Source organism: Rhinolophus sinicus, linkage group LG12 (genome assembly GCF_036562045.2).
Source record: "Rhinolophus sinicus isolate RSC01 linkage group LG12, ASM3656204v1, whole genome shotgun sequence".
Taxonomy (NCBI): domain Eukaryota; kingdom Metazoa; phylum Chordata; class Mammalia; order Chiroptera; family Rhinolophidae; genus Rhinolophus; species Rhinolophus sinicus.
The window spans coordinates 14768654-14784761 of NC_133761.1; the positions used below are offsets into that span (position 1 = coordinate 14768654).

At 40.9% G+C, this 16108-nt stretch overlaps 1 protein-coding gene across 1 annotated transcript in view; it reads right to left on the bottom strand.

Moving 5' to 3' along the window:
• Positions 1-16108, bottom strand: part of DEPTOR (DEP domain containing MTOR interacting protein) — a 130493-nt gene that overhangs the window by 33878 nt on the left and 80507 nt on the right. Inside the window, exons 5-7 of the mRNA XM_074317021.1 lie at positions 7496-7678; positions 5391-5525; positions 484-554 (exon numbers count right to left, since the gene is read on the bottom strand). Coding sequence (XP_074173122.1) covers positions 484-554; positions 5391-5525; positions 7496-7678 — 389 coding nt within the window. The remainder of the gene's footprint in view (positions 1-483; positions 555-5390; positions 5526-7495; positions 7679-16108) is intronic.

The window sequence follows — 16108 nt, forward strand, 5'->3', positions numbered from 1 at the left end:
GGAGCGGGAGGAAGGCTGAAGCACCTCTAAGAAGAGGCAGGGGGTCAGGAGATGCTCAAAGGAACACAGTGCTCTCCTACCAGGGGCTTATATAACTTGAGGCATGCTGACATGGTCAAAAGCACCATCTCTTGGGGTAGAACAATTTGTCCCACAGTTTGTCACACAGAAGGAATTATTTGCAGTATTTACAGGACCATGTGCCCTAAAATCTGTCATTGTATTTAATAAGGACATAACGGGAATCTTTGGCACGGACAAAAGGAGTTTAAAACGCTGTATTATAATATATCATGTCAAGTCCTCATTCATTTTAGTGCCTAAGGGTCAAGAGAGTCCGCTATGGTAATTATGACAAAAACTGAAGGAAAATTAAGAGAAGGTTTTCCACTTCCATCCCTAACCTAAACATTGACACATCGATATGTTGACATGGGCCAGAAAAACAAGCAGCACAGGAGAAATGCCAAACGATGAGCCTACCGTGAATGTCTTCCTTGCATAAGGAGCCCCAGGTGTCAGGAGTTCCTCAGAAGTGACAGGTCTCTTTAACACTGTAAGACAGACACAACGTCAGGTGCAAACCTTTCTGAGCCCTTCATCCATTCCCTCAGCTGGCATTTATTGACTGCCTCATATTGGACCATCAGTGAACAAAAGTGGAAAAGACCCCTGCCTCACAGCTTATATTCTAGCTGACTAGAGACAGACAATATCATCCAACATAAATCAGCCTGAACCTAACTTACAGAGCTATGGAAAGAAGAAGAAATGGAGCGGGAGGTAGGAAAGCAACAGGGCCAGGGGTGGGGGGCAAGGAGTGGGTTCAAATGTTTTCCATAAAGAAAAAGGCCACACTTTTCTAGTTTTTGTATTTCTTTCTTTTAAATTCTGATAATGCATTCAACATGTCAAAGTGAAGAGAAAACCTGACTCTAGTGGTCTGATAGCCACGTTTCGAAAGTTGACGCCATTCAACACTTTTCCCCAACATACTGTACACATCCCACACGCCAAAGCTTCATTCATTTCCTTAAGACGCTGGATTGTATGTACACGCTGCCTTTTGCCCTGACTCATAATGCTAGTGAATTTTTCTGCAAACTCAACACATGCGAGACACTGTCCTACGTGCTGTATACATATTATTTCATTTAGACATCACAAGAGCTAATGAATGAGTTAGGTTCATCACTGTCCCTATTTTGTTAGTGAGAAAACAGAAGCTCAGGAAAGTTCAACAGCTTGCGTCCAAGGTCTCAGAGCTAATGGGTAACAACATGAAGATTCAAACGCAGGCACTTGGTGCCAGCGCCCACACTCCCAGCCACCACGCTACATGATTCTTCTCTCGTGATGCTGTCTCTGTAGCAAAAGAAAGAGCTCAGAAGCTCCGAAGGCAGTGGTGTGTGGTCCTCCTCGCACACCTGTTCTCATCAGCTCTCTACTGTTGCCCACGAAGGTGACAAAGACAGCGGCCAATTTCTGACCTGCCGACTGCCTACAAACCCACCAATAACGAACTTCCCAATCATCCTGTGCTCACTAAAAACTGGAAAGGGATTGGCCACAGCCACCGAGGGCGGCCAGTGGGGTCGGGGGACAGGGAGCATCCTACCCAAGTTCTACAGGCATCATGAACTTGAACGTCATAAAGTAACTGGAGGGGCCAGGGGCCTAACCTGGCGCAGTGCCAGCCTCCAACTCCCTTTGTTGGTGGCATCTGGAGGTCACATGCCAGTTGTGGAACAAGTGTGCAGTGGGAGAAGGAAAGGGAGCGTGGGGTGAGGCCTGGCTCACCCACCAGGCAGCCGAGCCCTGTCTGGCGGTTACGCGAGCCGCCTTCTTACCTAACAAGTGCCTTTCCATTAAAGGCAACGATGTGCTTCCTGTTGAGATGACAGGGGTTATTATTTTTTTCTTTCAGAAAGCTCCTCAATGAGAAAATGAATTTATATTCTGAAACAAGAGGGAGTAGCTCAAATATCAAGAATAGCTCTCAGCAGATGGACAGGAGGGAAGAGAAGGGGTCCACAGTCGACAACTGAGACTTTTAATTCCTTGTCAGGCAACTCCATTCTCACCCCCCATAATCCCTTCAGGGGTTTCTGGACGTGGATATAGGAATCACACTGTACTGTAATATTTAGCAATCATGCTAACCATTTACTTTAATGCTCTTTCCCTCTTTTTTAAATTGAGATAGAATGGACATATAACAATTCGATGTATTTATATATTGCAAAACGGTCACCACAATAAGTCTAGTTAACATCCATCACCACACATAGTTACAAATTTTATTATCTCACCGTGAGAACTTTCAAGATTTACTCTCTCAGCAACTTTCCAATATATAATAGCGTTATTGACTATAGTCACCATGCTGTGCATTACATCCCCACGACTTATTTATTTTATAACTGGAAGTTTGTGCCTTTTGGACACCTTCCCCCATTTTCCCCACCCTCCACCCCCAGCTTGTGGCAACCACCAATCTGTTTTCTGTGTATGAGTTTGTTTGTTTGTTTAGACTTCACACATAAGTAATATCATATAGTTTTGGTCTGTCTCAGTCTGACTTATTTCACTTAGCATAATGCCCTCAAAGGTCCGTCTATGTTTTCACAAATGGCAGGATTCCCTTCTCTTTATGGCTGAGTAATATTCCATTATATATACCACATTTTCCCCATCCATTCATCCACTGATCAACACATAGGTCGCTTCCATGTCTTGGCTACTGTAAATAATGCTGCAGTGAACATGGGGGTGCAGATAACTTTTCCAGTTTAGTGTTTTTGATTCCTTCAGATAAATGCCCAGAAGTGGAATTGCTGTATCACATAGTGGTTCTACTTTAAACTTTTTGAGGCACCTCCATATTTTTTCCCCCACAGTGGCTGTACCAATTTAAAATCCCACCAACAGTGCACACGGTTCCCTTTCCTTCACATGCTCACTAACAATTGTTATTTCTTATCTTTTTTATAATAACCATTCTAGTAGGTGTGAGGTAATGGGAGCTCATTGTGGTTTTGAATCACGCTGTCTGTATTTGGCAGCAATACCGACCATTTATTTCAATACACTTTCTCTCTTTCTTATGTTGAAATATGTAGAAACCCTGCAGCCTAGGAGTTATCTTTCAGCTTCTTCTTTTTGTATCCTTGGAAATTTATTTACTCATCACAATGATACCAATTATGGTAACATCTATAGCACTTATTTGGTTTGGCCTCGGGCATTTATGTGCAGTATAAAAAAATATATATCCTGGTGTATGTAGTATAATGATTAATTTTAAATGCCTTACTGTGAAGGCTTGCTTAAAAATCACAGACGAGCTTACTGCATCTTGGAATCCCTCTTTTAAGAGTGACGGAGGAGCTTGTCAGAATATGGGTAAAAGGTCAGACTTAAATGAACCACAGTGAAATCCTGACAGCTCTGGTCCTTAAGTCCCTAGAGACCCAAAAAGGCAACCTGACCTTTTCTTTTTTTTTTTTTTCCCCTGCCTGCCTCACAGTAAACTTCCCTTTGAGCCAAGGGGTAAGGAGAAAGAGGAAGCACTACAAACCTATTTCGGAAAGATGGATGTACAGTTAATTTAAGTAATTACCACTTTGTTCATATTCTACTATTGCATAAAGAACATGTAAAGTGGCTTTGGCACAACTGACCCTTTCTTGAAAAGGACTCTTTTGCTTTAACTTTGAGGGATACCTGTCAGATTTCTATCAGGGCTTCAAACACCCTATTTCTAATGTAGTTCTTCTTTCTCCTTCTGAGTTATCAGAAATGCTTCATGGATTGGAAAACCCGGTAGTGTATGAGTACTCAATGATTTTCCAGCCAGTCAGTGTGGAAGCAAGTTTCTTCATTCACTTGCAAGTCACAACTTTATTCTTAGAGCTAATCCTCCCAGAAAGCAGCAAAAAAATTAGATTAAAAAAAAATGCCCACTTGACTAGATAACAGCATTAGATGACAGAGTTTTCTCTTACAGTCCTTTGAACAACACCTATTTGTCCTCATTCTCTCTTAACGCCTAATTTTTTTTTCTCTCTGAAGAGATGATGTGTTCACTGAGGGAAGGGGTCACGACCTCTCATCTTTGTATCCTCAACTTCTGGTGATGAGGTAAAACACAGCATGAACAAAAGGAACAGTCTCTTCCCTGAAGGTGACACTAAACTGAGGGTAGATAGTGCATTAAAATAAAAAAAAATGGAGCTGAGGGTATTTTCAAGGCAATGACTATCGTCATGGGCCATGCCCTCTAATCCTGGGAAGGAGGCGGGCACGAGACAACGACAAAGGGGTAGGATCAGTGTGTTCCAGGGTCTAGTGGGGTTGAAGAACTGACTGGGCCAATGAAGGATTGTTTCTAAGTACGTCGTCAACAATCTTTATGCCTAGATTTTTTTTTTTATTCCTGGAATGTAAAGGCCATAGAGGTTGATGAGTCGAGTTTGAAAACACAAGCCTCTGAGTCCATTCCAGGCACAGCTGAGTGTGCACAGACCATGCTTCTTCCTTCAGGGTGCTGGACCCGACAGATCTTTGCATCAGTTGCAGTCTGAGGAAGTGTTATTTCCCCTGCTGTAGGGAACACGGATGTGCTGCTCAAACCTTCCTTCAGGTGAGACTCAAGGGCTCCTCCCAGCCGCTGGGACTGCCCAAGGCAGACAGCCCTCAGACTGCGAATGCTTTCCACTGTCCTTGGAACTATCTCTCGGAAGAGGGCTGCCTTGCCTAAGGTCATGCCCTACTCCCAGGGGCAGCCAACATTTAATGACCAGTCAACATGAGGGTATAAAGGCCTGGCCACCTCATCCAAAGTTGGGACAAGTCTGAAGAGCCATCCCAACTCCAGAGCTCCCCTTGGGGTAAGCTGCAGCCTTTATGGAGACTACACTACAGCCCCATTCTCCCTTTGCCCAAACCTACGTCCTGCCCTTCCATTCAACAAGCGTGGACTTCAAGAGCTTGTGGTAATAAGATTCCCACACACCGGGGGTGGCCGGATGGCACAGATGGTTAGAGCACCAGCTCTTAACAACAGGGTTGCCAGTGCGATTCCCACATGGGCTAGTGAACTGCGCCCTCTACAAGATTGAAAACAACAGCTTGAGCTTGGAGCTGAGCCGCCGGTGGGTGGCCTGTTGGCTCAGTGGTTAGAGCGAGGTGCTCATAACACCAAGGTCACCGGTTCAAGTCCCACATGGGCCAGTAAGCTGCGCCCCCCCTCCACCCCTCACTACAACTAGATTGAAAAACAAAGACTTGACTTCGTGGAAAAACTCACTATTCCCCAATATCACTCAATTAAAAAAAAGAAAAATCCCCGAACACCAGTCTCCCTTCGCCTGGGAATGACCACTCACCGGACTTGGGGTTGCAGAGCACAGGGGGGCTGCTGCTGAGGGTGGGGCTGCTGCTGAAGTAGCCACTGCTGCCGCAGCTGCTCATGCTGCTTCTTCTCACCGCAGACACGATCTTGATCTCCTTGCTGGGGCTGACTGTGCGGGCGAAAACACACAGTCACTGAGCGAGGTGGTCTCCGTTCCCTAGAGCACACGGCCTTTCAGTCGGGAGGTACCGTGAGGCGAATCCCCTGTGCCACAAAAAGCACTCTGGCCTTGGAGTCAGAAAAGCCAAGATCTGAGTAGCAGTTCTGCCACTTACCAATAGCACACACAATCTGAGGCCGTTCCCTTCAGGTCTCTGAGCCTCAATTTCCCCAAATGTAAACTGGGACTAATGCTGTCTCATTGGACTGGTGCAAGGAGTGGATTACATAATGTGCGAAAGTACTCAGCTACCTAAAATAGTATTTCAAGGCTACTGAGCCCATGCTGAACAGTCCCTGGAAGGAAGTAAATTGCATGCTGGCTGTACGCTTAATGAATCAACAGTACTAAGAAGTGCCTCCTGATTTAATAGGAAATCATGAATCAGCCAGAGCCATGGCAAAGGAGATTAAAATACAGAGTACATATTTAGGTTTTGAAAGTGTATGTGAGGCAGTGGCTTCGATGACCTGATCTGCTTCTCTCGGCCACAGAGCTGGCAAGGAGTGGAGAGCCAGGTATATGATGGAATGAAAGAGGCCAAGGAAAAAACTCCGCTTAGTGCCTGGCACATGAGAAGCACAAAATAAATGCTGGCTTTTAAGGTGACCACTGTTGTTACTCTAGCACCCTCTCACCATCGTCACTTATTCAGGTCTGTTGGGACCATTTAAGAAACAGGCAAACCTTAGGACTCACGAGAACGTGAATGGCTGCTCCGCATTTGCAGAAGACAAACTCAAGAGGACACAACTGGTTTGTGTCTAAGCACAGGCTCAGGCTGCTGCCCTTGGCTGGTGCTTCGTTTCCCAGAGCAGCTCTTGCTTTATTCTCTCTTCCATCCCATCTATGTCTAAGGAATCTGGGATGTGGGAAGTTGGGGAGGGGATAGTACAGTAACAGAGGCACGAAAGAGAAGTGGTGCGAGATCCAGCTCTGTCTACCACTTTCTGGCTGTGTCACCTCTAGTAAGCCATTCAATTTTTCCATGCCTCAGTTTCTTCACCTGTAAAATGGGAATAAGAGCAACATCTTTCCTCTTCAAGTTATTATGAGAATTCAATGAGAATGTTCATGCAACCAAGCTTGACTCAGTGCCGGGGCACAGAAAGTTCTCAATACAGTTGCAGGTGTTCTCATGGTCATGTGCTGTATGTAACCAAGACACCCATTGTCATTTTGCCCTGAGTTTCATTCAGGTGGAGCACAGAGCTCCCCAACGTCAGGCCAACCAGTTCCTTGAGTCGATGCCAAGTTTTCAGAGGAGCTCAAGATACCTCTGGAAGCACCTCAGCCTCTTACACAGAACGACACTTCAAGGTAACCTTTTCTGGATGAGTGGGGTGATCTCAGCGAACTCAGTCACAAACATTATCAAGTGAACACCATCATTTCTGTCAGGGTTGATGGTAAATACAAAACTTTTTGACCTCACATGTAATGTCCCAGGCTGCTGCGCTTTATTTATCATCCCCTCTGTCTGCTTTTCACACTTCTTGTTCTGTGTCACTGATTGATCATGGATTGACAGCCAGTTGCCTTTTAGTTGTAATATTCTCTCAGAAGTCCTTATTCATCCTTAAAATATGTAGCTTTTCAATGTTGTGATTTTAGAAACAGTCATTAATGATATGTAGGAATTGTTTAAAAATGAAAAGTAAGTAATGTCTGAGGGAGAGCTTTGCGAGGTCTTCTATAATTCAACTACATTAATTTTATAAAACAGATTTCACGACATCTAAGTTGAGTGCCTGGGATCAATTTGGTGGCGTTTTCTTTTTTTAAATTCTTGGCATACTTATTGGTAATGAATAAACAGATATTTGCTGGAAAACAGAATTTCACACAAGGGAGATATTACTATATTGTTTCTCAAAAGACAAAAACATGTGATCCAGAGAACAATGGAAAGGCCATACCTGACATAAAACTGGTAGATTTCCGATTGTCGTGGCTCTGCTTTCTTAGGCAGAAGGGACTGTCGTGCGTTTCCTGGGAGGGGGATTTTTCATTGAGCAGCTCCATTAGCCTTCGCCTCCGCCGGAAGTTCATTCTGAACTGGTAGAGAAGGTTGCTGTCCACAAAAGGATGCTTATTTGGAAGCATGATGGAAAAACCCAAAACAACAATCAAATCCAAAACATTAGAAGACAAAAGTTCAATATAACTTAACAACAATGAACCTTAAATGATTTTTTTCAGGGAGAAAAGATGGCTCAGACTCCTCTCTTCTACCAAGAAGAAAGAGAGACAACACGCCCAGTTGGCAGAGGCACTATTAGCTATTAGCAACCTGTTCTCTGACACCAAGTCCGGTGTTCCTTCCATTACCCTGCGACACGTCTCAGGTGGTCAAATGTTGACCTTTATCTTGATTTCTGTGATGGATGCACCGTCATTTCAGCCCACCAGCATTTAATAAAAGCCTGCGTGTCCACTAACTGCCCACTCTGCTGAAGTTTAGGCATAATAATACAACCAGTAGCTCATTTACTATTTGGCATCATACTAAGCACTTTATAAATATTATGTTATCCTCACAATAACACTGCAGAGTAGATACTGCTCTTATCTTTATTTTACAGTGCAAGAACTGAGACTTAGTCCAGTAACTTGCCCAACTCCATACAAGCTAAGGCTTCCGAACCTAAAGCAACGTGTTTACCTAGAAACACAGGCTAGAAGCTATTGGAGAAGACTCTAGTAAAATGTTATCTAACACTCATTCCCAGGTTCATCACAGAATTTAATTTTTCTGTCCCCACATACCTAGTGATAGGCAGTCTTTTTGTGACACTTAGCATATTACAGGTATAACGTTTTTTTGTTTGTTTGTTTTCTTTCTTGATGGTGGGGGAGTATGTCTCTTTCCCCAACTAAGTCACCTGGTGTGGGAGCCCAGACTGTATCTTACTCATTATGGCACCCTCAAATCCTAGATACTATGTGTTTGGCTGAGTAGGTGCTAGGTAAATGGCTGCAAGTGAATGGTCCATGGTGGGGTGTCAGAGGATCAGGCAGCATCCCGGTCACAGCTAATTTTGAACTATTTAGTTACTAGTCTGGGCAACAGTTTTCCCCAAACCAATCTGTGGGCTCACAGTCGGCTAAAAAGAGTTTATTGGCTCATGGGGAATAATGCATTTAACTTTTCCTGTAACTAAGTATATTCCACTTAAAGTCTTTCCTTTATTCTGAAATTATATCATCACAACGTTGTTATTCATTTATCCATCCATTTATTCAACTTTTATTGAATGAGTTGGGTTACATGCCAGGTACTTTTCTTGTCCAGTGTTAAACAAAATGATGGTAAAAACAGATAGAAGGGTTTTTAAAAAATATTCATTCTTGGCTTTCTTGGTTTTTTGTTGTTGTTGTTGTTTGTTTTTTGACTGAAATTCAAAATTCTGTAAATCACTAGGAAAATAATATAACCCAATCCAGTAGGTATCATATTAACTCCTTTATCAATAATGCTGATTCAACAGCCACCTTGAGTGTTTTACAAACAATTTTCATTCTGGGTCAATCCCAGCAAATGCAATGTATGGTTGTAACTGTATTTATCACCCACATTTGCTAATGAATAGCTCTTCTGGTTACATGAACATCAGGTCTCAGAAAGGAGGGGCCTTCTGAAGGGTGTACCTCTGCCAACATGTAACCTAATGATTCATCTGGGTGTTTCACAGTCTTTAAATGGTAATAAACTGTTCACCTTGCCTAAGTGAATAATGATGGCCACAAAGACAAAAACCTTCAATTCATTGGTAGTTCTGCATGTTCTTAGTAAATAATACATGCTTGGATTTTGGAGATGCTGAATGCATCCTGGACCGAGAGATAAATAAGCCAAGTACATTTGATATAATATCTATAAATAGTGGCTCTTTTGTGGACAGTCAGATTTTCACATAAATTTACTACACCACTACATTCAATAACAAAATAATAAAAATTTCTAGGTAAATTATTTATTTCTGGAAACCTTTCCTGAGTTTATTGTGATTTTTAAAATCCTCCAGTTAACTTTGGCAACAGTATCTTAAATTATAACCTGAAAATACATAGCTCTGTACACATTTATCAAGACCTACTATTTGTACAGTGAATTACACAAAACACCGGCTCTGGCATAAAGAAATCCAGGAAAGCATTCTGAATCCAAACAAACTCCCTAACAGATAAAAGCACTTTAAAATTATTTTTAATTGAAATGGGAATCTCACTACTAATTTAATTTCTTCAGGCTTCAACTACCCAGCCAGAGTTTAATTTACACTCTTTCTCCATTCTCCACTTCCCCAGCTCCATACCACTGAGAGCTAAAAGGGTAAACATACCGTCTAAGATAAGGTACAAGAATTACATTTAAATACTCCTTATTCATCACAGTCTCTCTTCAATAGTGTAGATGACCTTGAACATGCCCAAATCAGGGAAAAGAAGGATGGTGAGATAGCAGATTATACACATTAAGCATAATGCCAAGCAGATTGTAAGCACTCAATCAGATGGTTACTAGACTTATCCTGGTGATCACTTCATCAGGGAAATAAATTTTGAGTAACTACATTGTATATCTGAAACTAATATAATATTGTATATTAACTATATTTTAATAAAAAGTAAAACTACATTTAAAAAGTAAAATAAATTGTACCGTTATTATTTTACAACCACTGTTGTTTTTACTGTTATCATCATTTATTGACGATAGACTGCCACTTGGTTTATGGGAATTTAGTTTTATGAGGCACTATATTTAATGCCCCACTTCAATTCTCAAGGACTTAGAGACTCAGGAGCAGTCACCCTCTGTGAAACAAAGGTCTCCATGTATTCATCCTCCAACTGTGTGCCTGGCACAGATGGAGTCCAATTCTCTTCTCAGATTAAAGAAGTGACAAGTGCCCATGTTGCTTGCATTGTTTTCAATGAATTCTTTTGCTTTTAAAAGTGTATTTTTCCCCCTCACATTCAAGTTTTAGTGACACGAACATTGAGGCACATACATTTGCTTTGTGAGTGTAGCCCTCGGTGTAACACAGATAATCGTAGTTACAAAAGCTGAAAGAGTGCAGGTAAACAGCCATAGTATAGCATCAATCAATCACACATGACATCCACTCACTTATTCAACAAATTGAGCACCTACTAAGTGTCCCACACTATCCCAGCTATCTATCTTAGCATGGTGATTGGAATATGACACCATCTGCTCATTTTTTCAAACTCATCAATACCAAAGTCTGCTAAAAGAGACCTTGTTTCATACAAAAACAAAACAACTGAGACTTTTTAAAAAACTCCCTTATGCCCAATAACTTTTAGAAAATAGTATCATGCAATGGAAAGCAAAGGTTCTAGAGTCAGACGACTTGGGTTTTGGTCCCAATCCTGCAGCCTTCACTAGCTGTTATTTGGGCAACTTAGTAAAATGTTTTAAGCCTCCAATTTTTTTGCAGTTAGGCTATGAAGAACACATAGGATAATTTATGGAAGAGATTTGGAATGGCTTCTGACATGTAGTGTTTTCAGTGTTCTTAGACTCCTAAAGATTGACTTCATTTGGTCATTTAAGTTTCAGTACAGAACTCATTTCTTCTCTTTTCTGTCCTCCTTTCAAAGATCACTTTGCTCATCTCCTACGAGAACTTCTGTCACCTCTTCACTCATGAAAAATATGAAATCTTAACCAGATATCCAGACCAAGTTTGGCAAGCATCCCACTAGAAGACATTTAAATCTCAGAAGTCGAAGGAAAGCAAGAAATGAAGGAGTGAGTTAAGACACAGGATGTTTTAGAAAGTAACTAGATTACGAAAGCCAAAGATTTCTTTTTTATAGCCATAAATTACATACGTGGTCTCAAGAAATAAACAACGGCTACATGACATATAGTTTATATTCCAGAGAGAGAAAAGAGATGATTCTTTCTATACTTCAACTTGATATTCTCCATATTCAAAATAAAAATCCTTTGCTGCATAAACAACTTGGTATTTGTAAAACAGAAAAAATAACCTAAGAGCTAGGGGTAAAAAAATAAAGAGAAGGAAAGAAAAATCAAGGAGAACAGTGATTGGTGTCTCCAAATCTTAAGGTTTTTCCAAATCTTCCTGTTTCAGATCTCCATGTTATACAGGACCTTTATATTATAGTAAATGTTGTGATATATGCAATGTAACAAATTTTGTTCTTTGTTCCTTGAGAATATTAATCTCTAAACAGGAAGACATAAGAGACAATGTTCAAAGTTGACATTCAATAGCTAATTATGGTCTTATCAACAGCTGTAATTGAAAACAGACAATTTTGTACTCAACCAATTTATAATTTCTGGGACTTTCCAAGCCTTCTCTTTTGCACTAGGGGAATTCTCTAGAGGCTTGCCTTAGTATTCAGCGAAACATAAAATAGGAGGAAGAACAGACACAACCAGAAAGTTGAAGCGATGTAAATACAACAGGATCGTATTGCTTAGGAAAGTAGGGGCTCTAGAAGCACTAAACTTACAATGTTGCTGATATTTGGTGAAAGAAAACAGATCCTATTCACTGTCTGCCATTACTTTTCAGAAAGCATGAGGGAAATGTCACGTAATCTACTAAAATAATAAAGTGACATTGGTCAGATACAGTCTTCTTTGTGGGGATAATGTAGCTGTTTTGGCCCTTATCAATTATTAGAATGATTTTTTTTTTTTTTTCAAACACAGCGTAATTTTTAAAAGCTGAATATCTAAAACGGGGGAAATTGGCTTCTGCTCCACTCTCACACACAGAGTAAGGATGAATATAAAATGTTATCATCAATGCAAAATCATATTACATAAGCTCAGTTGAATATAAGATATTTTAGGCTACTTATCTAGTTGGAGGGAGGAAGGTCACATACTTTCCTCCATCCTTGAAATGTTTGCTGGCAAATGACACAACACAACAGATATCATGAAACCAGTGACCTGAATCCAGCAGTGTGATAAGATGTACAGATTATCAACTGTTCCTTGAGTGGCACTTTTTTCTTTCTTTCTTTTCTTTTCTTTTCTTTTCTTTTCTTTTCTTTTCTTTTCTTTTCTTTTCTTTTCTTTTCTTTTCTTTCTTTTCTTCTTTCTTTCTTTCTTTTCTCCTTTTTTTTTTTTTTTTTGGTCTTTTTGGATGGCGCTTTTTAAAAAGGTAATCTTGGCTTTTGGATCACACAAACAATTGAGCAGAGTAGAAAGGGGGCTTAAACAGACGAGTAATACGGATAATGATGATTACGATGAGGAAGAAGAAAGGTCAGCGGCAAGGATGAGGCTGAGGGGGCCATGGCTGCAAACCTGCAAACCTGTGTCAAAACTAACAGTCTCCCAGGTCTCCTTAGAGCCAGAAGACCCTCACTAGCTGCTGTGGTTAGAAATCTTATCATCACTACATTCCACAATACAGAGGTGGGCGTAGCTCGCTACTTCACCTGGGACCAAAAAGGATGTCACTCTATCTGACGGACTCTCTCCATTTTCCTTTGCTTCCTTTTTTATCCCCGTCTGATCCCTGTATCTCCTCCTAAAAGGACCACTTAGGACCTACAGACATTGCTTAAGTGTACCAACAGACTTCAAGGATAAGCTGGTACGTAATAGAAGATCTAGTCCTCAGACTTGGTGCTTCTAAAAGGCAAATAAACTCTGCGTATGAAAATGCTGCCCCCTGTTCGAGAAAAGCATCCGAGGAGCTGGTTTGGGAAACGAGGGCTTTTTGAATACTTGATATGCTAAAAATCATTTGAATTTCCCAGCCCCTCCAAGCCTGCTCGCTTCAAACTGGCCAGCCCCCACTAGCCAGATTGACACATTGCGTTTCTCTCACAGGGAGTTTGTACAACTGGGATTCTCAATTCAATACACTCTGCAATGGCTAAGAAAAAATAAAATAAAGTGAAAAGTACCCCCCCCCAAAAAAAGAAAATGCTGCCACATCCCTGTCAATAAGACAAAAGTGTACAGTCGTTCCACATATCCAGGGATGAATTTGTTCTCCTTTGGCTCCCTGCTCTGGCTAGATCAGTTCTACAGAGTGCAAACATCAGATAGCATTTAGTATGTTGCATATTTTTTTAAAAAATCATCAAGACTAAAACATATTAATATTATGCTTCTTAATCTTGTTTGGTGGAAAATAGGCATTACATATTAACTACAACAGAATATTAAAGCTCTTTTTAAAAGAAAATCTGAGCTGTATATAAGGTCATAACTATGACCATCTCAAACCATCCTTAAGGCTTGATACAGCTCTGTTTCCTAAAGCAGCAAAAGTCCTTGATTCAAGAACATTAAGCAACTGTTTTTAAGTGGCTACGTCACATAAGGATAGTGCTTGAGACACAAACCTCTCCAGAAGGCAATAACAAGTGAGTCAGAACTAAAATAATTACTTCCCGAGCACTGACAAAATTAAGAAGACTATATGAAAGCAGGAAATTAATTTTTAAGGGATAAAGTCCTATTAACTGATATTACTCAAACAAAACACTTTCATTCACAAAATTAGAACCCAATTATACTTATTTAATTGATCGAAGGGTGGAGAGGGGATGAGAAAGAAAAGAGGATTTAAAGTAACTTTAGTAAAGATAGCAGGCAGGGATATGAAGTATAGCACAGGGAACATAGTCAAAAATATTGTAGTAACTATGTATGGTGTCAGGTAGGTATTAGACTGTTTTGGGGGATCACTTTGCCAATTATATAAATGTCTAACCACTATGCTGCACACCTGAAACTCATATAATATTGTATGTCAGCTGTAATTGAGAACTTTTTTAAAGTAACTTAACAAAGGATAGCAGGAAGGAAGGATGTCAAAACATGACATTGTGATTATACAACTTTGGAATTGTAAAGGTACCGATGGAAGGTCAAATTATGTTTTATTCTTCTCTACACATCATTAAATAACAGCTGGGTTCATTCCAAAGACTAGAACTTTTATTATTAGTGATAAAATTCAGAACAAAGAGTATGTTTCTTCAGAGATGAGATTGTTTTTCAGAGACTAGATCCTAGATGTGCAGAGAGGTCTAAAAACAAGCGTATGTTGTCTGGCAAATGGAATACCCTAGATACATAATTCAAATAAAGAAATCTACAACTCTGTTCTAGGTCTTCTGGAATTGCTGGCATAAATCCAAAGGCCTAATTAAAGCACTTCAGTGACGGCTTATGTAACAAGTTGATATTCAGCATGGAGTACATATATGCTGTTGTTTAAGACCAGCAATGGATGAGGTCATCCAACTTTTATTAAGCTCAACCCACCAAGGCGTCTGATGATGAGAATGTTGATGACAAAAATAATGATAATGACAACGAGCTAGCATTTATTGAGAGATACTCTGGGCCAGGCCCTGTACTAAGCACCCTGCATGGTTATATCACTTAGTTCTCATAGCAGTACTATGACAAAGCTATTGTAGTTACTCCCATTTCACAGATGAACACACACACACACACACACACACACACACACACAAAACACTAAATCTCACCACTGATCTCTTTTCTGAATGTCTGTTTTTCCTCCTCGAGGGTCCTAGTCTATTATAGTTATTCTCATTTTATAGATGACAAACTAGGGAACACCCAAGTAAACTTGCCCGAGGCCATCATCATTAAGTGGAAGATCCAAGACAGAAACACTGACAGATTAACTCTGGAACCCTAGCCCTGACTCTCTTCTCTAGACTGTCACCCATCCGTAGATGTAATAACGCCAAACCTGGAGGCAGGTGAGCTTACAAACACAAGAAAATGAAGTCTGCTTTTCCCTCATTTAGTCCCACCTCCAGGTTACAGAAGGCAATTTGGCTGGGGATGTTTTCTACAATATTCTTCACCAGAGCAAAATGTTTATTACTTTGGGATTGCTTAGTACAAGGACATAGCAATAACATAGAAAACACTGCTCTGGCCTCAGATGGCCCTGGGTGGACCAGTTTCACTCTTTACTAAGTTACCTAAATGCCCTGAACTTTAATTTTATTCGCTGTAAAATGAGGGAAGGAATGAGGACACAAGATGGGTGAAAGGCCCATGAGAGTTTCTGATCCATAGAGGCCCTCAATTAAGGTTAGCCATATGTGGTGTCAAATCGAGAGCCCAAGGATGCCAGTCCAAGGTACAAGACTTTACAGACTTCACCTACACCAGGGAAGGGTCTGGAAGCAACTGTAGGAGGTCTGGGGGAGAAGGAGGCATCCTACCCAAACCACATCACTTCAGAAGGTCCAACAATACCGAAGGGGACATCCAAGGTGATGTTGGGGGTCCTGAAGTAAAATCTTATCCAGGAACCACTGGGTGTGAACGCCCCTCACAGGCTCATTCCTAGACGGCATTTTCTTACTGTTCCCAGAAAGATTACCTCATGAATCTGTTGGTGTTCTCCTGCACAGTAATTCATCAGGGGTTCCTCAGGGGACTGAGGGACTAGGACCCACAAAGGAAGAAGAAGCAGACATTCAGGAAAGGAAGATTTCAG